Genomic DNA, 26,645 nt, shown 5'->3' with positions numbered 1-26,645 from the left:
TAAATAAAGAGTTTGTCAGGTTCATTCAGGGAGTCTGTCTGTACAGTAACATACTGCATATTTCCAGAATGACACTAGATAAGGCTGGTGACTACATTACATAAATAGTTAATTATAGGAAAGCTTTTCTCTATGATGTCCTCTTGAGCAAACCAGTCAGTTTTTAAAGTTCAGCTGACCCACTTGAAGAATTGTTCTGATGTTGATCTGTTGAGATTTTAGGAAATTGACTAGAATTCTGTTGAACTTTGATTATAACAAAAACTCACTTAATTCCCAACGCCTTGTGAGGGAGTGGTATATATTGGTAATAAGGTTCTTTTACTGCTAGCAGCCATATTTTTTGATGAGTATTAGATCATCTGTAGGAGACAAAAGTCCTTACAACGAGTCGATGAGGTGGACAGACATCATGGAGTATATTACAGTCATCTGATCCCTGTAATCCCCTCCGGCTGTCGGCCTGAAAGGAGGGTTAAGTGGTTTCATTCTGTGACATCAACCAAGAGTCATCCTGATTACAATATACACGGGCAGGGGTTAGCAAAACATATCCTCGCTTATGGCGCTTTGGTACAGATTATATAGCTAATCGTAGCTGACAACAGAGGCTTTATAATCTGCACGGCGTGTATACACACCTAATGTATAATTAATGATATTCTTTCTCTTTCACCTAAATGCAGAATTTACAGAAGAAGAAACGCGAGTAATATTCAAGTGGTTAAAAGTTAATACATAATGCAGAACACAAGATTTACAAGTAAAAGACAGGAATGTTAGTAAACACACAGCTAAACATACATTTGAATATACAATGTGCATATTAAATACAATTCATGTCGGGTTTTTATTATCTTGACATCCCATTAACTAATCAGTGATCCAGCAGTAAAAAAAGAAAATAAGATATTTAAAATATCTTTATTGGTTTGAACCTTAAAGAAAACAACCGCTTATATAATGTAAAATATAAAAGGAATCATATAAAAGGTACAGTAGGTTTAGAAGAGGTCACACATTTCAGGACATTTTCAACCTTGAGCCAGAGGGTCAGTAATGAGTTTAGTTATATTTTGTAGCCACAGTAAAAAACTGGCAGCTTTAACAAAAATCCTCAAAGTGAAACTTACCTTTTTAACACCAAAACAACAGAAACATTAAACATTCATATTCTAATTATCAACAATTGAGCAACATATAATATACTGATTTTCTATCTATAACTTAAAGTCTTTATGAATCATTTATGATCCTTCCCCATTCCTCAGGTCAGTCCTGGTGTATAAATGGCATCAGTTTGTGCAGTGTTTGGTGTAACATCGTTAAACACAGTGACAGAGAAAAGGTTGGACAGGTACAGAGACTCCTTGTAGCCATTTTGATCCTGCGTCAAAGTTTTCTGACCTATGCATTTATTCCTACTCTGCCCTTTGAGCAAGATGACCTTTGGGGTGACGAGCATCTTGCCAGTCATGGTACAAGCGTTTAGTAACTCCCTGGAACCGGAGAGTTTCTGAGGTAATTGTTACGGTAAATATAAACACAAGAGATCTCATTCAGCTCCCTGATGACAGCCGTATTAATAAGTGCAACGTCTGGTTGACAGTTTAAAGGTTCAGTCATGAGTCAGAATTTCAGAAACTTGTTTTTAAGAGTGAGAATAATCAGGTTATTTTTACAGCGGCAGACTTTAGTTTTTGTCCTCGGATTGACGGCATTGTACGGATCAAACTGAATGAAGTTGATTATTGACTATCTCGGAACCTTCATGCAACCAAAGCTGGCTCAAACTTCATGACCTCAACCCTGCGACATGTAAACTACAAGCAAGGTGCTATGTGTCAGCAGCAACACCTGCAAGTCGCTAACGTTACTGTACATGTTCAGAATGTATTATTTAATATTTTTTCATAGTTTACGTCTGGCGAGGCGGAGGTCATGTTAACTTAAATCCACAGGCACGGTTTGCCAATCTGTTTGCACAGATTTCTACATCAATATATTTTTTTACTACCGTATGATCCTCGGGCGGCTCTGTAGATTAAAATTAAAAGAATATAAATCCTGCAACCACTACCTGGATCAGAGGACTAGCGTGAAACGAGAGGCAGAAACGTGTGTTGCGTTGCCCGCGTCCTCTTGTGGGTCCACGATACAAACAAAACGGGGACCATTGTGCTACTCGTGGTCAAAAACTCCTGAGGGTACCTTTCAGGCGAAAATCATTAAGCAAATAGAAAGAAACACAATCCCTTATTTCTTATGGATGCATTTAGAGTGGTACTTTTCTTGTGAAATAACCTGTATCCTGTACAAAACCCAACACATTATTGCACAGGGGTGATGGTGAATATGAGCCAAAGACCAATATATAATATCACAAAATATAAAGCCTCAGTCTCATACTTGAGTATTCCTCTTGTGCTTCAGAAGTACTTCCATGTCTTTGTTGGCCTGCTCCACATCAGCCTCATGTCTTCAACTGGCTGGCTTTGGTTTTATGTTCTAAATTAGACAGCAGATGATAAGCAGGTGTCCCCTCTGTCATATTAATACTGCACTTAGATGATTATCATGAAAAACAGAAAAAAGAAACTCAAAGTCAACTTCATCTGCAGCAGGACTTAAAAACCTCTAATGGGAAATAATTATCTGAGGTGCTGACAGAAGACCCCATTGTGTTTTCATTCACAATGGCACACTTTGTTTATGATCAAAATGTAGACCATTCATTCATTTCTCATTCTGTGACAATTAGCTCAGCTGAACTTGTATGAACCTGGACTTTCAGGTGCAGCACATGAGCATGCAGCATACCTGAATTTGGTTTTGGTTACAGTATATATACATACAACTGTAACAACTTGCTATTTGTCTGCAGATTAACCTGTATAAACTAATATAAACTAATACAAACTATAACAGTATTGAATAAATACATAAAACAATCTCAAACCTGTCAGTGAAGATGCAGTTTGGGAGGCGATATGACTCAACAGTGAACCGTATAGAGTTTTGAAACATCAACAGCCAGCTGGAGGAACATTTTGGGGATTTGAGGGTGATATTAGGTGCCACATCAAAATCCAGTTGTATATTTTCAATTATATTATTTCATACTTTTCATACTATTAAAAAACAACCTAAACATAAAAAAACATAACTCTAGAAACTGGACGGTTTCTGTTTCAGACTTCTGATGCAGAGGTAAATGATATGTTATTTCTTAATACGATGCCAACTGAGTTTCCGGATTTGTGTATGATGAGTGCATAACAAGCAATTCATTTGACAGCATTCAGGCAGATCAGTTTTGAGCGTGTGCCTGAATACTGTACAATGTATATAGATGTGACATATGTATATTCTTTGTGTTTAATCCACTAATTGTGCTTGAAACTGGGAACTGGGAAACTTGTAACCCTTTTCCACTGAATTTAAGAAAACTTTTTTTTTTCTCCAATCTCGAAACCCACCGGCTATATAAGACTCAAGAGGCAAGGGGCTATATTTCTGGGGTTCTGGTGTAGCCAGGGGATATTCAGGCAAATATGTTCCGCATCTGTTGCTCTCCACACGGACTGTTCACCTGCATGCAACCAAAGCCTGCTCAAACGTGATTGGTCAATGCTACTCGGAAACGGAAAACTGAATTCTTGTGATGCATTCATACTGTTTATAGAGATTACTGTTTCTCTGCTTGCTTTTGGAACATGTTCCTGAGGGTAAACTTTGCCACAACTCAGGAGTTCGTTCCTAACTAAAGTTTTGGGGTATTCGGCGAGCAGTGCTGGCGATTGTAGAGTTAGGGATATTCATAAAAAAGACCAAAGCCTGCCAAACACTGAAGGTTATATTAACAGTATGTGTGACAGTTTCTGCTTTTGTTATCTGGTATAATTAAACCTGTGATCTTCAGTGGGTGTACACAACACCGGCTGCACCACAGACTGCAGTCAAGCTATCGCATCGTCTCGCTCGTCTGTCGCCAGTCTATGCAAATACATCCTCCTCAGTCACTTTTACATCGTCTTATGGAATTAAATTGAAAATGAGGGATTTATTCATAATGTGCACGTAGGTCAGGAGAATGAATGATTGCAGAATCTTTGATCAGAGTAATTGATAGGGCAGCTTGGCGTGCGGATAAAGGAAGCTGTTAACACCATTTTATCAAGGGTGTAACTCTACTCAGATGAACCTGAGGTTTGTGGCGGGACCATTCAGTATGTCACTTCATTGTCTGCAGCCTCGCCAGTGGATATAGCTCAACCCTGGATATTACAAGATACTTATCAGCTTCGTCTCGCAGAGTGGAAAGCAAATGGAGGCATCCGGACAAAGAGTGTTTCTCTCTCTATCTCTGAGAATCCTAATTGTCTGGTTTTCTCATGTAGCTAACGAGTGTTACCGCTTTTCATCCACAGTCGCCCACCCCTGAAACTCTCTCCCTTTTTGTTTCCTGGAATCGCTCCGCTTTGGAAGCGAACCTGTTTTGGCTCTGCCTCTGTCGATCTCTTGGCAAAGGACAGTCCTCATATTTGGGTTAAAGAAATGAACACCGAAGCTCCGAATGATGATTATGTTATAACATGATAGCATCCTGTTAGCCCACAGTTCTTGAATAAGAACTCTGGGTTAGACTGCACTGACTTATGAGGCACTTTGACTGGCCTATTGATGATTTCAGCCAACAATTAAATCAGCTTATTCTTACTCTTATTGGCTTCAACACCACATATCTTTAGGTGGGACCACATATTCTGCTTGTCTTTGGTCCATTGATAAGAAGTTTGTTTAAATTACCAAGACGTCCTTGTACCTCAATAATGAATATCAGTGCCTTCCCGAACAATCCTTTCAACAACCTATCTGCCACCTCTGTGGTAAAGCCGAGTTAGCTTCAGCTAAAACTGCTTGGCTAAGGTTGGGGAATGACCAGCTTCATGGAGAAATTAAACAAAACAACGTTGACTGGACAGATATTGTGGGTTCTGGTTTCACTAGAACTGTAACAGTTAGTTAATCAGCAGAATTAATCGGCAACAATTTAAGATGTCACCTTGGGCTCTGGAGAGTTATAATGGGTATTTTTCAGTATTTTTGTTCCAGTCTCTCTGGGACAGTCTTTAAGTCCTGTGTCATCATGTCGCAGGTTGCGTTCAATGTTAACCAACATGTTTCCACTTAATGGTTTGCAGCACTTTGCAGCAGCTTTTATGGTCTTTTTGTTTTCATATGGTAAACATTTCCTAATGCTTTGCTGCAGGATGTTCACCACATCTTTTTCCATAAAAACAAAAACAAACCTTTTTGCTGTTTTGGCAGTAATGAATATGAACCTGGATGGAGAATCTACCTGAGCTTTCATTTGAGCTCAGACCACTTAAAGGGCCAGTATGTAGTATTTAGGGGGATCTGTATGCAGAAATGTAATATGATATTCATAACTATGTTTTCATTAGTGTATAATCACCTGAAACCTCATTGTGTTAGAACGAGCCCCTTCATATCTACATAGGAAGCGGGTCTTCTTCAGACAGTCCACTATGTTGGACCACAATGTTTCTACAGTGGCTCAGAATGCATATAAAACCCAACACTGGACACTAGATAAGGCCTTTCACGTTTTACATTACCTGAAAGCCAGTGGTGGTATATTTTTAGGCGTCTGTGTGAACGTCATTGGTAAATGTCACCTCAATGGACAAACAAGCCAACTAAAGTAGGTATCTTCCTTATAGATGGAGAAAATATCTGGCCCTCCGGAGCCACAGTTGCAGCATTTAACCCAAGAAAACATCACCATAATCTGCTGATCTCAAACCAATACTGTCTCACGATCTTAAACCAGAACTTTTACCAAGTTTGTGTTTGCCCCCAGCTTGCTGAAACATGGAGACGAGTGCTTTGAACCTGCATCCTGCCCCTGCCTATGGAAAGGAAAGGAGTATTATCCCGGCGACAGAGTCTCCTCCCCCTGCCATCATTGGTAAGTTCATGCATTTATTAAGACCAAGCCACATATATAATCAGATCAAGCTTTAATAGACACATGTTGGTGATTTCACATGATCTTTTCCTTACGTCAGTGGGTCTTCATCCATTTTGTCATGGCATACAAATTTGTATTTTCTCCACTAATTATCCGCCAACAATATCTGTCAGAATTAAGACAAATCTCCAACAACGCTGCTAATTTTTCAAAGTCAGATTTAGCTTGAAAGCGTGGAGTCCTGAGATTGTCAGAGCAGTGGAGTGGCCACCTGATATCCATAATTCTCTGCTATCACGGGACAGAAAAAGGCCTTGAAAACAGAGCGGGTCCTTGTGTGACTCTTTGATTCCCTCTGCTTCAGACTGTTCATCGTCGGTGAAAGGAAACACTCTCCCAGTGATCTCAGTCAATCTGCCATCCTCCCATTTCTTCTGCAAGCCATAGCCAGGGAAGAAGATGTAGATGACAGCCTAATAGCGCAATGAGCAGGATTCAGCCTTTGACAATTCCCTGGCCACTTTTCTGCCTGCTGTAAACCTGAGGCTCCCAACAAAAAGAGGCCATTAGACATGAAAGAAATGTCCTCATACTAAGTGGGAACAAGTTGATGCTGAATCACTGAAGCTTTGCTGTCTTTGTAGTGTTTGCCAGCATGGGACGTTCCAGTGTGTGTTTCATCCATGTCCATCCATGTGCATGGCTTACGGTGACCGCCACTACAGGACGTTTGACGGACTGCTGTTTGACTACGTTGGTGCATGCAAAGTCTATCTTGTAAAGGTATTCAATGTATTTATTTATAACAGTCAACACTGTAGTTTTTCAGATATTGTAACCCATTAGTTATTAATCTGTTCACTTAAGGCCTGGAGGTTTTGTTTTTTGGGTATTTTTTTATCAGGACTTTATGTCCATCACTGCAGTTTCCAGTAAACAAGATACTATATTTATTTACAGTATAGTGGATTGTTGTTGCCTCTTTTTAGATAAGTAAACTGGCAAAATGTTCACTGTGAAGAAATACTCATCTGACACAAGTTTAAACACTGACTTTCATACATTATTACAATTCAGTTTCAGCAGCAGTAAATGTAAACTGTAGCCGTTAAAAGATCAAATAAACATAGTTATGGTCCTTTATAATTAAAGTGGCCCTGTGTAGTTTTCTTGTAAACAAACTAAAGTTATTTAACTCACTGACACATTTGAACTCCAACAAACGTGTTGAATTCGCATTTCCTTCTACAAATTCAAGTATCTAAAATCCAGCATTGTTTACCTGCTAGTAGTCTTTTTCTTCCCTGCATGTGTTAGTACATTGCTAGCGTGTTAAAGCCACCTGTAGATCAGAGGAATAGTGTGAAACAAACATTTTGACTTTTCATAAAAAAAGCTGCCACCTATGGCACCTAAAGATTTTGTTACATTCAAGTGTTCCAGTGAGTAAGACAGTGAGTCTTTAATTCAATTATTTACACTTGTGCTTTTAGGGTTTATTTAAAAAAATATATATAGATAAATGATAAAATACAACTTAATGAAAACAGACTTATACGCTGAAGTAACAGATAGAGTTACAAACACTGCTATCTGGTATATATTTCCAAGTATGAATATATTATATCAGGTTAAGTGTCAGCAGCATTTTGGTAGTGATTGTGATTGTGTTTTCTCCCTACAGAGCAGCGCTGATGTGATGCTCAGTGTAACAGCCGAGAACATCGACTGTTTCGACAGCGGGGTCATCTGCAGGAAATCTCTGCTGATCAGCATCGGCAGATCCTTCGTAGCATTCGATGATGACACTGGGAAGCCAGTAAGAGTCACTTTCAATATACTTTTCATTTATATGTCAAAGAATGACGCACTTTGCCAGCAGCAAATTTGCTACATCTAAAAGGAACATGAATTCTAAAAACAAGAATATCTGCAACTAAATAATGTAAAGGTTTTGTTGTGGATTATGCACTTATTTTTGTTGGCTAATCATATTTAGTCAGTCTCGAGAATAATATTTGAGAATATTTTAGTAAAATCAAAAATCAATTTTTCTAATTGCAGAATCCATCAAGTGTGATTGACAGGAAGCAGAGGATGTTCATCTGGCCAGCCGGGTACTTCACAGTGGTTCATTTCCCCGAGGAAGACGTCACTGTCCTCTGGGACCGCAGGACGACCATCCACATCCAGGTCGGACCTCGCTGGCAGGTAGGACGCAGGATCAGTCTCTGACTCTAGAGTGACTAAAGTTAAAATATATACAGTTCAAAATGTGTTTATTCATATTCAGACTACATTCACCATCAGCTTCCTGTCTCCACTTGACAGTTCATTCTTGACTTTAGATACAGCAGTCGACAAAACAATCTTAACTCAAACTCCTCTTACTCGCTTGTTTGGGGGCTTTTAACCGCATCACATGGTCTTCATCAGTAGCTGAAGTGTGCTCAGTTATCATAGAAATGTTGGTGTTCAAACTTTTAGGTCTTCCTGTCCATGTTGGTTTAAAAGATGAGTTCAACAGTTCATTTTTGACATTTTCCAACTGAGCAAACAAAAAACATGTGATATGATCGAAAGCTACTCAACAAGCAAGTAAGTGGACCTTAAATTGAGATTTTCAAATATTTCAGTTTTTGATGGCTATCAGAGAAACGTTGAACATTTTAGTCTCACAGACATTTATAAAACATGAAATGAAGCGTGGCACATGATTTCTTCGTCGCTCACCAATTGGGGGTCTTCTCAGCTGCAGTGCGCTCAGTGCTGCCACCGGTGGCCAGAGACTATTGCAACAACGCTGCAGTAGGAGCACAGACTGTTATTTATGCCTACAGGGGGTTCACACCATACCTGTCAACCCTCCCGTTTTTCCCGGGATTATCCCGTATTTATACTTCTATCCCGTTTTTCTCCCGTTTAAATGTTTTCCTGTAATTATCCCGTATTTTTACTTCTATCCCGTTTTTCTCCCGTTTAAATATTTTCCCGTAATTATCCCGTATTTTTAACCTTACAAAAAAAAAATAGGCCTAATTAAAAAAAGTGGCCTCCGATAGAGCAGGTGGCAGTATTATGTTTAACTTTAGCTGAAAAATGTTATCCGCAAGTAAACACACAGAAGAAGACGAAAACATATGGATGAGAGTCACAGTGAACGGGAGATAGATGGAGACGCAGCTGTACCTGCCAAACAAGTTAAAACTTTATGCAAGTACCAATGGGAGGAGACCTTCCCTTATTTATTAAAAGCAGAATCGGGCAAACTCGTGCTTTTTGTAAAGTGTGCCATTCAGATATTAGCATTGCACACGGTGGAATAAGTGTCCAAGCACAAGCACGCCAAGAGGCACAAACACATACACTGTCAATGACTTCATGTGTGACAAGAACTGTGTCGGAGGCAAACCAAGTGACCAAAGCTGAGGGAAAGATGTCGATGCTTTGCGCTAAAAATAATGTAGCCTTCAGCTTCTGCGATGATTTCAGTCGCAGTGTAGCGGACATGTTTCCCGACTCTGCCATCGCAAGGAAGTACTTGTGGGGAAAACAAAAGCCACACAACTCATCAATCATCAAATACATTGATGATAATAAGTCATCAAATAAAATACATAAATCTTTTAAACATGTCTGTACAAGTAATACATACTTTAAATAAACATGTATTTCCTGAATGTATATACCCGTCCCTTACGTGTTTACGTTTACATTGGTGGCTGAGAGCTGTTAAAATATGGGCGGAGTCCGGCAAAGAAATTCCCTTATTTTGAAATTCCAATGTTGAAAGGTATGGTTCACACTGTTTGGTAAACGCTGACCATATTATATCGTATTCAGGATATAATGATATTTAAAAAAGAGATGTTGGTGATGTGTTTAGGGCAAGCTGAGTGGGCTGTGTGGCAACTTTGACATGAAGACGGTGAATGAGATGCGGACACCCGACAACATCGACTCTCCGACTGCACAGGAGTTTGGAAACAGCTGGACTGCAGCAGAGGTGAGTGAAACGTCGCCTGTATCATCATCAAGCTTGTAAAATGTTACAGTTTTTCATCCCCTTCCTGTGCAGTGAAACCATGTATCTCCAGATGTGTTGATTTTTAATGTTTGCTGTTTTTCTGAGAAACTCATGAAAAGTAAACGTTTTAGAGAAACGTGTTTCTTACAGGACAGAGACAAAGCTACAAACATGCATTGCCGTTGATTAAACTACCTAACAGTATATAAAGGAGTTCAAATGAGCCCAACCTCAAACATTTACAGCAGAAAAATGCAATATACATATTAATGCAGCAGTAATATTAATACAAAAACATCATATATAAAACACTGACAGGGAACTTTACTGCACAATTAATTTTCATACATTAGCTGATAATACTTTACTATAAGGGTTTGAATGCAGGACTTTTCCTTGTAGTGAAGTATTTTCACAGTGTGGTTTTAGTACTTTTACTAAGATATCTGAATACTTCTTTCACAAACTGCTTTCCAGACCTTACTACTACTATCATCTAATACAATGTGTGATTCAACTCCACTGTGTGTGTGTGTTTGTGTGTGTGTGTGTGTGTTCAGTGTGTGAACAGTCCAGATATCAGACACCCCTGCAGCCTCAGTCCGCTCAGAGAGCCATTTGCAAAGCGGAGGTGTGGCGTGCTGCTCAGTGAAGTCTTCCAGGCCTGCCACCCGGTGGTGAGTAACAGCACAACAACAGCCCTCTGTCTTATTTGGAGTATCCAACACGTATCCCCTAGGTCAGGGCTCGTGAGCCATATAGCAGACAATTTTGAGCTCTGTTTCGCGAAGGGCGGGGCTTCGCTCCCGACACAAACACACGTGTGCACACACCTACAGTCAGAGACAGAGCGGAGGAAAGGAGAGGAGTCACACGGACCCTCGGACAGTATGGCTCGCAAGGAAATACATTTACAAATATTTGGCTTTTATGGCTCTCCCAGTCATAAAGGTTCCTGACCCCTGCCCTAGCCTTTTAAGGTGTACAATTAAATACATAGATAATTATGGAAAAGTCAGCTGGGGTATGACCTGAGAATGCAGGTTTTTATTTTTCGACCCTACTACTTTGTAAGTCTTATCCATTCTTAAGGTTTTTGTAAGAATTTGTAACTAAGGTGTTTGTTCTTCATCATGTTCAGGTGGATGTTACCTGGTTCTACATGAACTGCCTGGCAGACACGTGTGCCTGCAGTCGTGGAGGCGATTGTGAGTGTTTCTGCACCAGCGTGGCGGCATACGCCCAGCGCTGTTGCCACCAGGGCGTTCCTGTCGACTGGCGCTCCCCGTCTCTGTGCCGTAAGTCAGAACGCAGGGACCAAAAACCAGCAGATCTGTTTCAAGAGTTCATATAGATCTGATTATTTTTCTTCTTATAATACTAGTCATTAACCATTAATAATTCCATTAGTATGCCTCATTTAAAAGTATTACCTATTTGTCTTGATAATTAAGCTTTTTGTAACATCTCTAACTATTAATAATATCATTGTTTTTAACTGTCTCTATGCTTCTCTCTGCAGCATATGATTGTGAATTCTACAACAAAGGTACAACAACGCTCCATTAATCTATAAGACCAACTACATCACACACACCCCTTCACTTACACAAGGTTGGATCTATTCATGATGTTTAACTGAAGTACTTTCCACACAGAAATATTAAGGAAGTGATAAAACAGAAACTGTTCACAGGCTAGATGAATGCTATTCAGAGATTGGATAATTCAGTTTGTCAGTTTTAAGAAAACTATTCAGACTTTAATGGCTAAAAATATTGAGGTTTTTTTCAGACTTAAACAATCAAAAGGTTGTTATCATTGACAGTATGTATTAGTGTGTAATGTTACATCAGCTGGTTTAGTGCTGTTGCTGGAGGCTGTTATTATTACATATTGTTATTAGATATTAGAATAGATTGACTTTATTGTCCACCTCAGTTTGTCTTTGGATTCTCCCAAAATACAGCAAAGGTACATACAGTACAATGCACATAACACAGCATACCATTAAACATGTACAGAATATACAATATGCAATATACAGTAGTGCAAATGGGTAGGTGGCAGCAAATTTATATAAATAATACAAGAAAGAGTCAAAGGTTAACATCCAGCTGGGTGTAGTTTTGCAGACAGCCACTGGTTGATTTTAAAGGTCTGCACTACACTACCCCATGACGATGATGTAACTCTGACAGATTTGTTGTGATGGACTACGCAGCTGATTGATTTTCATATGATACAAAAGTGAACATGCCTGGAACCACTGGAAAAATACCAGAAAAAAAGAATATCAGAAAAATTAAAGCGACTAGTATGATTTGCAAAATGTGAAGCTGTGATGGAGGCCTTTGTGGGATGGGTTGAATATGAGCTAAAACTACATTTATACTGTGTAACAATAATACATTAACATGGGCTCCTGTCTGCAGTTCTAGGTAAAGGTCCCTTCAGGCTGATCTCCTTCAGGGATGAGACAATGCTGTTGGCAGCCAGCAGCTCCAGTGGCTCCGTGTTCCTGCAGCGGGGAAACCTCAGCGCCACCGCCGCCCCTGGAGTCCTCTCGCAGTTCATGATGACGCCGGGCCTCAGCCGAGCCCGACCACATGGTGAGTTACATCTATTCAGACTGCATGGTTCAACTTCATTTACGCAGCAGGATCCACTTCACTACAAGAACCGACTCTGGGATTATTTATTTCTCCTGCGCAGCACTCTCACTCCTCTTTTTGCAGCCGTTTCCTTTAGTTTTGCTTTGGAAAAGTTGTTTTTATCAGCTGTCAGAAGTCACAACTATTACCTGAGAATGAGAAAATGCAAAGAAGTGCACAAAGAAACTCCTTAAAAGTTATTAAATGAATGTTCTTGTTTTTTTAAACACAACAAAGCTTAGCTGCCTGAGCTCTTTCTCTGAGAGCATGAACGTATCTTAAGGGAAAATCCTGTAGTTGATGTTTATTTTATGTTACCACAGCAACCACATAAAAAAAGGATTTCATCAGCATTTTCTAACTTGAGACGACTCAGAAGTAATAAACACTGAGGCAACTCTGATGAGTGTTTTACCCCATCTTCTTTTTTGAGGAACATTCTGCATATTTCCTCATTTCAAGGAGTGATGTCTTGCAAAAAGGCCTCGCTTATGTAGTAGTGCCTCATGCCATTTTGATATTTGATCATTCATAATTAAAAACAAGAGCAAGAGTTTTCTTGAACATACTGTACTTTGAAAATGATACAAAATATCCTTGAATTGTTTGTAAGTGAGTGAGTGTGGGAACCTTGTAGTTATCTGAGACGCTTTATAGTTTTTATTTACACTCATTTCGTGTCAGTGCAGAAAAGAAGAAGTGTCGGCTTTACTAATGGAGGACACAGTAGATGCCGTATCAGTGCATGAAAGGGAACTTCTGTAGTGGAGTTTGGGAAAGTTCGATCGATGTGGAGATACCACAGCGATAGGTTATCCTGTCAGCAGAATACTGAGTGCACTTGTATGAAAGACACAGAAGTCAATTTGACAGTTTCTGCTGACTGTGAGAAACTGGCAGGAAGCTATATTTAACCACAAGTCTTGTTATTGCATCCATGCTGTAGGAAGTAGTGATTAGAAACATAACTTCAGTAACTGCAATTATTGCGTTCTATAATTCATCTGGACCTAAGTAGTGAATGAAAACATATTGGCTTGCTTTCAAATTTGATAATTGCACAATGTTGATCACAACTTTTTAAAATGTCACCTTGACACTGATGATTTCAATAAAACGCAGAGTGGACTTCTTACACTGGGATTTTCCTGGTGACAACTGAATTCCTGAACAGCAGTGTTGCCCACCAAATATCAGGCGTCAATATCCAACAAAGCCGTCCGCCCTCCTTCAGCGATTCTAAGAGTTTCAGAAAGACTGACATCGAGCCAATCGACGTTCTCCTCTTCCACTGTTTCCTCTGCGTTCTACAGTGTTTTGGATGATTTAAGTGTCTCAGTGAAAACACTGATGGAGAAGATGGACTTGCATTGACTTCCAGTGGCAGAAGGGCTCTGAAATCAGATTGCCAAATCTGATTTCAACCTGAGCTCCAGACTGGTCAGCAAGCCAAGACTGGAACAAGCTGGTCTCACTGTTAACCGAAGTGTGAGCAGCGATGCTGCTGTAGTCTAGATCAGACACGTTTTGTACTATTGAATGTGTCAATACATTATTTACATTCTGTTATTTTATGCTATAATAATAATAATAATAATAATAATAATAATAAGCTTTATTTGTATAGCACCTTTCATACAATAATTGCAGCCCAAAGTACTTCACGGCAAAAACATAACAATTAGTACAAGATTAGACAGAATAAGAGCATTTACAGTACAATAATCAGTGTTGATGTAAATGAGTCTGAAGTACCATTATAAAAATAGCACAATTAAAATAGTATGAAATAACATTGGAAATCATGCCTAGTTTCCGTATCTGTGCCGTACTTAACGACCCTCCTGCCGGGAAACCACATTCATCACACCATTCTTGTAAATGTTTTAAACTATCAGAGCCATATTTTGAAAGCATGAGATCAACAGTGGGCCCCTGTGGCCCTTCAACTGGTTTACTCCCTTCGGCCAGTTTTTCTCCAATACACATTTATCAGAGAAACTTCCTCTTGTTCCCGTGGTAACAGTCTATTTGATCTCAGGCTTTTCAAAAATACACACTCTGAAATGTATCTCAGTTACCTTTACACATTCAATGTTAAACCAGGTATAGATAAAATGTATGAAATCATTTAAATTAGTTTAAAGTGGCACCATTAAAAGGCTAAAGTAAAGAGATATAAAATATCACTATTAAAAGACTAAAGTAAAGAGATATGTTTTTATCTTACTTTTGAAGATATTGAGCGAGCTTGCCTCCCTAATGTCTATGTCAAATGTGCTATGTCAAAACAAACACAAATCTATGTCAGCAGCTTCTTCTTCAGCTGTTCCTCCCTGTTGCAGATGCACAAGAAATATGATTTAGGCAATTTACAGCTTCTGCAAACAAAATTAATTCAGTTGTTAATTTTCAGCCACTTTCAATCAAAGAAGAAGAGTTTTTACTCATTTCGATTTTTTTATTCAAGTTAAGCGGTTCATTAATCGGTCTCCCCTTAGAAGTGATAGGTGACAAGAAACAGGCAGGCGAGAAAAGTTGAAATAAATAAGCTGTTGCCTCGAAGAGGTGTAAAAGCTATTATAAAGCTGTACCAATTGATACTTTCACATTAAAAATGAATGTAATCTGAAAGGTGTGGCTAGAGTGTTGCAGTATACTGTAGGCGACACACACCTACAGTCAGAGACAGAGTGGAGGAAAGGAGAGGGGTGAACTAAAAGAAATTTGCGCAGTAAATGTGGGGAGCCCCTGCTCCACGCTACACTAGTTTGGGGGTCCTTAGCGTGAAAAACGTTGAAGACCCCTGCTCTAGATAATGCTTTTGTTTCTTCATCACAGTATCTGCCTTCTCTATGCCCTCTGGTTCCTGCTGTACTGATGAATCATTTTGTTTTTCACAGACACATCGCGGGTTTCCTTCGAGGCAGCTGACAGACCAAACTACTTCCTGTACGTGAGCCCCAGCGGCCAGGTGGGGCTGGCCAAGTGGGAGGAGAGCAAGGCATTCTGGGACGGGGCCACCTTCGTCCTCCATAGGAACACCTGGATCTCCGGCTACGACTCGCTGGAGTCCCACGCAAAACTGGGCTTCTTCCTGCACGCCACGATGGCCCGCCTACACCTTCTCAAGTACAGACACATCGACAGCTTCCGCAAGGCCACGCTGTTCAGACTGACAGGTCAGCAGCACTGATATGACCGATGTGCAGGGAACACATCACATGACACCGCTCAACAAAATTCAGAGTTACAGATGCAAGTGCAATGAAAGTACCAGATTTTTCATATTGTTATCATGATGACATTTCTGTCAGTCACCCCTACAAATCTAATTCAACAATAAAACAGATTAAAAACAAAACTAATAGATTTTATTTTCATACTAATTAAAACATTCAGCAATTCTCAGGTGGTTTTGCAGCATCATTAAAAACCGTCAACTGCATTGGTTCAGCAATTTCAACTATGAGAATTAAACTATGAATTAAAACTATGAGACCAACTAAAAATAAAAAACTGTAGGAGAAAATCTCATAATGACGAGATCTTTTAATTAAAGGAGAGAGGAGATAATGATGTGATAACTTTATCATCTGTATGTTTGCTCAGGCATCTTAAATGGAAATTCCGGTATCATGCAACCTGGCTCTTAGTTTCATAGTTTTGTTTTTCATTCCTATCAGTAATGATAATAATATTGCACTCACAAAGTTAATTGCTAATATCTGACATGCAACAGAAATGAGTGTGTGAATGTCTCTGTGCTGATAGCAAGTAAACTTTGTCAACACGCTGTTTCCATAGAAACACAATTCCACGGCTATTTGCTGATGTAGCGTCTTGAGTTTAGGGAGTGGTTGCATGTCACCTCGTTTCTCGCAGATATATTCATATTTGAAAGATCTTTTTTTTAGTATTGATTAGATACATAGATACAGTGTTTTCTTTGTGTTTTTTTTGCCTTTATTGGGTTGGGAGGACAGATAGACTGAGGGGACGACAGAGAATATTTTGGCTGTGAAACACAACGTAAGGTGCTTAAAGTGCTTAAAGTGCATCTATGGCCACAGCAGGCCACAGCAGGAATAGAGAGCATTGTGTTTATTAGACAAAATGATTGGAAATTGTTATGTGCAACAACACCAACGTTGACAACTTACTATTTGCCTATTGTTTATAGGAAAATATAAATTGCCCAGAATAAAAACAGTGGCATCAAAAATTACGATATTTTAGAGCTCCACCAAAGTTTCTAGGGAGCCTGTGCCTCCCCAGTATTTTGAACCTTGTATTGACATTTGTCTCATTACAAGAAGTCATTATTATATTCAGAAGTCATAACTACGAGAAAACATCTCCAGTGTATTTGCTTCACTTTTGGTAAAAATGTATTTTGATCTGCAGTAAAAGGCATGTCTTCCCGATGTTCACGTTCTACTTACAGTATATCTCAAAAGTGAGTACACCCTTTAGATTTTTGCAAATATTCTGTTATATCCTTTCAGGGGATAACATTATCCTACTGAAACTTTGATATAACTTAAAGTAGTCAGTGTGCTGCTTGAATAACAGTATAGATTTATTGTCCTTTGAAAATTACTCAGTACACAGCTGTTAATGTCTAAACAGCTGGCAACAAAAGTGAGTACACCCCATAGTGAACATGTCCTAATTGTGCCCAATGATGTTGTTTTCCCGCCCTGGTGTCATGTGACTCGTTAGTGTTACAAGGATTCAGGTGTAAATGATAAGCAGGGCTGTTCAATTTGGTGTTTTGGGCACAATTCTCTCTGAATGCTGGACAACATGGCACCTCATGGCAAGGAACTCTCTGAGCGGCTGAAAAAAAGGATTATTGCGCTTCACAAAGATGGCCTTGGCTATAAGAAGATTGCCAACACCATGAAAATGAGTTGCAGCACAGTGGCTAAGATCATACAGCGGTTTTCCAGGACAGGTTCCACTCGGAACAGGCCTCGCCAGGGTCGACCAAAGAAGTTGAGTCCACGTGCTCAGCGTCATATCCAGAGGTTGGTTTCCAAAAATAGACGTGCGAGTGCTTCCAGCATTGCTGCAGAGGTTGCAGAAGTGGGATGTCAGCCTGTCAGTGCCCAGACCATACGCCGCACACTGCATCAAATCGGTTTGTATGGCCGTCGCCCCAGACAGAAGCCCCTTCTGAAACCGATGCATAAGAAAGCCCGCAAACAGTTTGCTGAAGACAATGAATCCAAGAACATGAGTTACTGGAACCATGTCCTGTGGTCTGATGAGACCAAAATAAACCTGTTTGGGTCAGATGGTGTCCGGCGTGTGTGGCGGCACCCTGGTGAGGAGTACCAAGACAAATGTGTTTTGCCTACAGTCAAGCATGGTGGTGGCAGCATCATGGTCTGGGGCTGCATGAGTGCTGCCGGCACTGGGGAGCTGCATTTCATTGAGGGACACATGAATTCCAATATATACTGTGACATCCTGCAGCAGAGCATGATCCCCTTTCTTCGGAAACTGGGCCGTAGGGCAGTTTTCCAACATGATAATGACCCTAAACACACCTCCAAGATGACAACGGCCTTGCTGAAGAAGCTGAAGGTTAAGGTGATGGACTGGCCAAGTATGTCTCCAGACCTAAACCCAATTGAGCACATGTGGGGCATCCTCAAGAGGAAGGTGGAGGAGTGCAAGGTGTCCAACATCCGTGCGCTCCGTGATGTCGTCGTGGAGGAATGGAAGAAGATTCCAGAAGCAACCTGTGCAGCTCTGGTGAATTCCATGCCCAGGAGGGTTAAAGCAGTGCTAGATAACAATGGTGGTCACACAAAATATTGACACTTTGGGCACAATTTAGACATGTTCACTATGGGGTGTACTCACTTTTGTTGTCAGCTGTTTAGACATTAACAGCTGTGTACTGAGTAATTTTCAAAGGACAATAAATCTATACTGTTATTCAAGCAGCACACTGACTACTTTAAGTTATATCAAAGTTTCAGTAGGATAATGTTATCCCCTGAAAGGATATAACAGAATATTTGCAAAAATCTAAAGGGTGTACTCACTTTTGAGATATACTGTATATTTGGAAACCTCAGTGAGGATTCAGGAGGCTTTACTCAGGGTTCAGCTGGCCATCATGGGTCAAAGGTCAAGACTACTGACTCCTCTGGCTGCATACTTCGCTCAGAGAGCAGTCAGGCTAATCACTGATGCTAAAAATACAGCAGCATTTGTGTTAGTTAATGGAAAAGGCCTGGGAGCCAATAGCAGATTGGATTTCCTGCTGACGGCAGTGAATGCCAAACACATTTAGAGTGAGAGATGAAGTCCAGCCTTCAGACAGACACAAATTGCTTTCTAAGTTCATCACATTACTGGTCTGTGAAAACATTTGAGGATCTTTTTTAGTCAGGTGAGATTAGTAACGTGATATATTTTGCTTATACAAGTTTTCCTGCAGATTCAGGCGACATCAGAGTGATTTTATTTTCTATCAATACAATATAAGCAGTTTAATTGAGACAATGTATATTTTAACACTTTTGCTGCAAAGCATTGTTGAAAGCCACAGATCTTAATTTAAAATTTCAACCATGTTCAAAATGTTTCCAAGATACCAAATCTGATATGTGTATAACATGATACACAGAATATATTTATTTAATTTAATGGTACAACCATTAAAAATATTAAGGTTAATGATACAACTTTAATAATGTGCTTAAACTAGCAGATATTGTAATGTTTTAAAACTTTAAAGCTACTGAAAATGCAGGGAAGGTTCAGGATTCAGTAGATTGCATATATATATTATATATATAATATATATATATATATATATATATATATATATACATATAGATAGTATATCATTACATATATATATAATATATATATAGTATATAATACATATATATAGAGATATAGAGATATATATAGATAGATATATATATATATGATATATATGTATATATATATATATATATATATATATATATATATATATATATATATATATATATATAAAATGCTACAATTAAATTTGATCTGAAGCTGATCTGATTTTTATTTTTATTTTACAGCAAAAGTTTTCACCTTTTCTATTTTTTAGTAACTTTAAGGTTGCAGGGATATCAGAGCTGGACTTCTTCCTCAAATAATTTTTAAACCTTAACAATGTTTGAGAAGACAGTCTTGAGACATTGAAGTGTTGTGTGTTTTTTATCAGGCCCCAGCCTGGACGCCGTGCCCGGTCCTCGGTGTCAGTGGAGGTACGATTCATGCGTCATCCCCTGCTTCAAGACCTGCAGCGACCCGTCAGCTGAAGCCTGTGTCACCATCCCACAGTAAGACCTTTGACCTCTTCAATAACTCTCACTACAGCTCAAACTGTTTGTAGACGGTCTTTAATGGAGTTTGATATCTGACGTCATTCACTGATCTGATCTAATGGAACTTCTTTTACCAATTAGATCTTTAAATGTGAGCAATGCTAAGTGCAGGGAAGATGTAGTTATAGGGTGACATATCAGCAATAGCAACTATAGGAAAAGTATAAAGTTTTAAATTATTCCCTCATACATTTCACAGCTCTAATCTAAAATAAAATCTTTGCAGGAAAATGAACATTTTCACTCACTGAAATATTCCATGCACCATATTTTAGTAGTTTTTCTGTGTTATTTTCTCTTCATGTCTTCATGCCTGTACCAAAAATATTGTAAAGGTGATGTTTGAGACGATTAAGACGTGCGTTTAAGTCATGTCTAACTGTGATTCAGTCACAACCAATGTATTCCATAAACCTTTATTGTACAATGGACATTATTTTAATGGCTGTGTGTTGCTCTCTGTGCAGAGTGGAGGGGTGCCTTCCTGTCTGCCCCCCACACATGGTGCTGGATGAGGTCACCCGTCGGTGTGTCTATGTTGAAGACTGTGAGTATCCCCTGATTGATTTCAGTGGTGATTTGCTTCAAATAACAAGCAACAAGTGAGAATAAGTGATGATATTTATAGTTCACTCTTTACATATTGTCATGCATTACAGCCCCTACCTTTAAACTTATTTAAAACATTTCAGATAAAACAATACTAAAAACATCATATACCAGATATCCGGCAAGGCCAATGGTGCATTCACGTGCTCCTCAGATGGTGCCATTTCCCGAGTTGTATTTTATTGCTATTGAGTGTTTAAACAACGTCTTGACATCTGTTTCTGAGTTGTTGTTCCGACTTGAGGAGGTTTTCACATGAATAAATGCAGCACAAATGCACTATATGGAAATGTTAACAAAAGTGAAACATAATTATTGTATCCACTGTGTGATTCAGACCTTTTTCAAAATTGATTGGGTATCCTTGGCCATGCTACACCCTTCCACCAAGATTCATGACAATCGGGCCTGTAGTTTTTCCGTAATCCTGCTGACAGACAGACAAACTGAAAAAACATAACCTCCTTGGCGGAGGAAAGTATTTAAACCCTGAAATGAACAGAGTCATGACACAATAGAATTTACAAATTATAAAATACAAAAGGAAGCTTTCTGCGCTCTTTTCAGTCTGTCTCATAAACTGTCTTTTTGTCTTCTCTAACACTTTTTATTGTTTGGGTTCAGGCATTAAGGTCCCAGTTGCTGTGCAGCCTGTAACTCCGTCAACTGCTCCGCTGACCTCTGCAGCTGTCACTTCTGCAACCACCACAAGCAGTGCTGCATCCACCACCCCCTTCCAGACAACCAGCACCAGCACCAGTACCACTGTATCCTCTGCCCCTTTACACAGTGGTCCTACCACTAAAATCACCACCACTAGTCCCGCCGTGAGCACACAGACGACTTTGTCAAAGGCACCACCAGCCCCTGACGAACAGCCGACCCATCCAGTCACTGTCTCTACTGCAGCCCCTGAACTTTCCAAAACAGCAGGACCCCCATCTCCTCCAACAGTAGCTCCTACTGTCAGGCCAGAGGTGGAGGAGCCGCTGTCAACTGTCAGAGTGACTGAAGTCTTGTCCACCACTGTAGCAGGTACAACAGCATGGACGACCAGAGCTGTGAGCTCCACTACCAGCCCTTTCGGGCCCAGCACGTCCAGGACAAGCAGCACTCCCTTGGCCATCACAGCTCTCTTTTGGGTCACCTCCTCTACCAAGCCCACCGACCTCCTGCAGCCGCTCTTCACAACCACTGCTACAACCCTGCAGCCATCTACCCCTGCATCACAGACCACAAGCTCCGTTGAACAGCCCACCACCATTAGTAACCCTCCTCCTGTTGCTGTGCAACCAACCAAAGAGTACACTGAGGCTACAACACATTCAGCAGCAGTTACTCCGATTGTAACCACTTCTAGTCCAAGTCCTGCTCCAGTCTCAGAGACGTCTACAGTAACAGACAGGACTACTGTAACCAGCACAGCTACCACTGCATACACAGAAACTAGCACCAAGACTGTAACAGTGGAGCAACTACACCCGACAACAACTACACCCATTCCTCCTGGTTTACCAAGCACAGCCTCCACAACCTCTTCATCTCTCCCGACCTCGCCTCCTGTCGAAACAAGAACTGTATCTTTGCCCACAGTCACTTCATCTAAAACCATGGAATCAGTCACACCAGGTGCGCCTTTCACCACCAGTAAAACAACATTGTCCGCAAGTCCAGAGACAACATCAGCACCTGCTACCACAGAGAAGATTCTGCACAGCACTCCTATCGTACTAAAGACTTCTTCAACAACTGTTCCTGAGTTACCCAAGTCAACCCCAATCCATGTTGTACCGACTTCAACTTCACCATCTGCTCTTACCTCAGACCGGAGAACAACAACAATTAAAGTGACCATAATTGAATCCACTGTGACTGAAATACCTTTAGCTACTACAACAACGGCTGCACCTCCACCTCTGAAGATTACCACAACTTCTCCTGTGTCCACCTCCACAACCTATGCTGAGAGAACCTCCTGGTCTGCTGCTGTTCCAACAGAGAAAACCACTCAGACCACAACTTCAAGACCTCCAGAGGTTCCAGAAACGTCCACCGTGTCCACAGGTCCCTCTGTCACAACAAAACCAACTGTACCACCAGTGTCTCCTATAGAAACCACTGCTGTACCACTTTTACCAACAGCAGAGAGCTCCACCCATCCTTCGTCTACCTTGCAGACCTCCGAGCCGTGGGTTCCCCCCCATTGGGAGACCTCCTCCACCCCATTCTACAGCCCCACAGTGAAGACTACGCCAGAGGTCACTTCTGAAACTATCATCCATGAGGTCACTTCCACTAAAACTACTGAAGTGCCACGCATTCCTGTAACATCAAAGCTGGTTGTCACCTCTGCGACATCGGCTGCTGCGACAACCACCACTGCTAAAACTTCCATGTCCCCTCAAATCTCAACTGCAGAAATCCCTGCCACCACAACCAGGAAACTGGCTACACCCTCACATCCACCTGCGCCTGGTATTCCTGAGACACTTCTCACCAGCAGCTCTACAAAAGCTCCACTAGATGTTGTGACCACCACGCTCAGACCTGTTATCCTGCAGCCGATTGCAGAGACGACACATCCAGTAACTGGCAGAGTGGAGGTGTCAACAAGATCTACAACCCCACCGCCCCCATCTTGGTCTCCTCTGCACATATCTACTTCCACCGCGGCTCCAAGGCCAACGACTGTCCAGGACAGAGTCACCACCCGGCTGGTGTCCACTGCTGGAGCTACACCGGCTAGAACAACTACCACCATCGCAAGGACGACTACTGTCAGAACGACACCCCGAGTTACCCCAAGAATCACGTCGACTGAGAGGTCAACCATCAGGCCAGTCACAGCAAGGGTCACCGTAGCAACAAGGCTTCCACCAGTAACGTCCAGCTCAACCACTCTTGGCCCACTGACTGTCACTCCAAGTCCTGGCACAACAACCACGTCAGTAATGCCGTCTACAACTGTCCCAACAACTGCCGACTTGTTCACCACAGCGAGCACGACCGAACTTGCCGACACAACAGCAGCAGTTCCCCGCCCGACCACCGTGACCGCTCCAGTGCCTGTTCCTACTACAACAACAGTCACAACTACAATCGTCCCCATGACAACCACTAGAGAGTCAGCCACATCGGAGATAACCCTGACAACCAAAGAGAGAGAAGTGTCAACATCCACATCCCATGTGGTGACGCCTCCACCTGATACACACCTGATCTCCACCCAGAAGCCCGGTATTCCTACTCCAGCTAGCGCTTCACCTCCAGCAGTCACCTCGGCCAAAACTACTGAGCAGGACCGAGTCGATCGTACGAGTCCAGGTGCAACGACGCCTCCTGTACCAGGGTTACCTTACACAGCACTGGAAACGACCAGACACACAGCAGAGGGGACAACTTCTATGGCTGTATCACCAACAAGGATGTGCACTGTAGGTTCAATTTTTCCACAATTTGACACAATTTATATTTATAGACTGTTTCAACGGAATTGTATTTCTAGGCAACAGCCTGGGTTCATGACGCCTTACTGTCAACCAATGTCATTCGTGACACTGCAACAGGAAATAAACTGGGACACATTTGGAATAGTTTGCATTTACATCTGTGAAATGTTCTATATGTTTACCAAAACATCAACTAGTATATCACTCACTTTGTCAAGCGTCTTTGAGTTTCTAGAAAAGCGCTATACAAATCTAATGTATTATTATTATTATTATTATTATTATTATTATTATTATTATTATTATTATTATTATTATTATATTATTATTATTATTATTAATAATAAAAAAGCCATACATTAACGTTTTGAAAGTTAATTCAAAATAAGAGCACCAACTACAGCTTTAAACAAACGAAAGTTCTCCTTCTTATGTTTCTCCTGCTTTAGAGCAGCAGACACATGTATTTATTTATAACCCTTTATTACACTGAAGTACAAGGTGCATATTGCAAAACATACAGTTTACCTCGAGTAAAATATTCTAAACCTTTGATTCACTTACTACTTTTTGTTTTATATAGATTTTGACCATAACCTCAGCCCTCTTTACTGAATAGACACGTTTGACATGATAGCAAGCGGTCTTATATGGCCACTTCCTCTCACTGAAGTAGGCCATGATATCTAAAGTTTCAGAAAAAGCTAGAAAGAACATTTTGAGTTTACAATAGTTTCTTATAGATATGTTTGCACAAGAGTTTAAGTACATTTTTAGTTATATCAGTCCCTATGATGCAGTCAATATTAGTTTTCTTTCCTGCTTCCAAACAACTCTGCGTTTTAGTTTTTGTTGTGTTACTTTTGGGTTTTAAGTTTTTAATTTGTTTCCCTCCAGCCTCCGTATGCAGAGATCGTGGATGAGTGTACAAAGTACATCTGCGTCAACCACCAGCTCGTCCTGTTCAACAAATCTCAGAGCTGCCCCTTCACCTCTGACCCTCCGAACTGTGGCCTGCTTGGCTTTGCCATACTGGTCAATGGAGACAAGTGCTGCCCAAAGTGGGACTGTCCATGTGAGGAAAACAAACAAAAATAAAATTACGATACATGCTCTTGTGTTTTACATTTCTCCAGACCTGTGATGTTTGATTGTCGTCTCTCCTGTGTGCTCCAGGTCGCTGCTCGATGTTTCCAGATCTTAATGTGATCACATTTGATGGGAACAGCGTTGCCATCTACAAGGCCGCCTCATACATAGTGACCCAGCTGCCCAATGAGACCGTCAGCATCATGGTTCAAGAGTGTCCTGCTGATTCAGAGTCACCAGTGAGTCAATATCACACTTTCCCTTTGAGCAATTTGAATGGAAGTGACTAATTTCATTTGTCATTGATTTTGACCTGATATTCTTTCCAAAGTCCCTCTGGAATTTCACCAACCTGTGTTTGGTGGCGCTCAACATCACACACAAATCCAATCACATCATCATCAACAGACTGCAGAGGAGGGTAAAAAGCAATCTTATCTTTATCCTGTTTTTTGTATATTAACTTAAGCTCAAAATGAATTTCTAACACTGATAAAATTGATCTGATAACATGCCCTCTTTCAGCTCTACGTCAACTCTCGATACGCCAAGCCTCGATATAAAAAGTTTGGCTTTGAGATCTACGACACAGGCAACATGTACCTAATCCGCAGCCCTGCTGGTCTCAAGTTGCAGTGGTATCATAGCACCGGCATGATGGTGATCGACACCGACCGTTCCCGCAACAAGCTCAACACAATGGGCCTCTGTGGTAAGAGTAGTCGTACTCTCTAAAACACCTATCGTGCTTGTATGCTGTATTAGCAATGCACACAATTTCCTCTTACTACAGTGATCACAAAGAAACAAATCACTACCTTTGATTGACAGGTCGCTTTCACTGTCTTGTTCCACTGTTTCAGTTCATGAAAGTTGGTTTATGAAAGAAAACAGTTTGGTTGCCTAAAAATGTCTTGTTCAGCGTTCTGTTGTACTTAGCTCTACCCTCTTGTGTCACTAATGGTTTAAAATAACAAAAACAAGATGGCGTCAGCCAAGATGCCGAATTGGAGGCTTAAAACCGTACTCCACAAACCAATAGGAGACGTCACGGTGACTTTGTCTATTTCCGATATACAGTCTATAGTTGTCACATTCATGGATTCATATGTTATGACTGACTGTGAACTCCTGCCTACAACCACCTCAGGTTTCTGTGATGGAGACCCGACAAACGACCTGACTTTGGCCAACGGCACCACAGTGGGTGCAAGCGAGGATCCAGCTATTTTCATCGACAGCTGGCAGGTTCCCAACACCACCAGCTACATCAGCAACAGCCGCCGCCGCGAGCTCAACTGCTCGACAAGCAACTGCTCCGTCTGCATGCTCATGCTGCAGAACGACGCCTTCTCCCCCTGCCACGCCTTCGTAAATTAACCAATCTGTCTACTCTTTTCCAAGTTGCTCTCCTTTCACAGGAGCCAG

At 40.8% G+C, this 26,645-nt stretch overlaps 1 protein-coding gene across 1 annotated transcript in view; it reads left to right on the top strand.

The window, feature by feature from the left end:
* otog (otogelin) overlaps window positions 1–26,645 on the top strand; it is a 56,915-nt gene that overhangs the window by 14,150 nt on the left and 16,120 nt on the right. The window contains 18 exon segments of the mRNA XM_029425320.1: window positions 5,888–5,995; window positions 6,643–6,781; window positions 7,683–7,817; window positions 8,063–8,209; window positions 9,885–10,004; window positions 10,586–10,702; window positions 11,167–11,323; window positions 11,548–11,574; window positions 12,461–12,637; window positions 15,583–15,861; window positions 19,908–20,025; window positions 20,538–20,617; window positions 21,304–24,113; window positions 25,026–25,203; window positions 25,305–25,456; window positions 25,549–25,638; window positions 25,743–25,929; window positions 26,368–26,588. Of these exon segments, the coding sequence (XP_029281180.1) occupies window positions 5,888–5,995; window positions 6,643–6,781; window positions 7,683–7,817; window positions 8,063–8,209; window positions 9,885–10,004; window positions 10,586–10,702; window positions 11,167–11,323; window positions 11,548–11,574; window positions 12,461–12,637; window positions 15,583–15,861; window positions 19,908–20,025; window positions 20,538–20,617; window positions 21,304–24,113; window positions 25,026–25,203; window positions 25,305–25,456; window positions 25,549–25,638; window positions 25,743–25,929; window positions 26,368–26,588 (5,242 nt within the window).

Source organism: Cottoperca gobio, chromosome 3 (genome assembly GCF_900634415.1).
Source record: "Cottoperca gobio chromosome 3, fCotGob3.1, whole genome shotgun sequence".
NCBI lineage: Eukaryota > Metazoa > Chordata > Actinopteri > Perciformes > Bovichtidae > Cottoperca > Cottoperca gobio.
The sequence above is the reverse complement of the archived record's forward strand: the minus strand, read 5'-3'. Positions and strand labels throughout refer to the sequence as shown.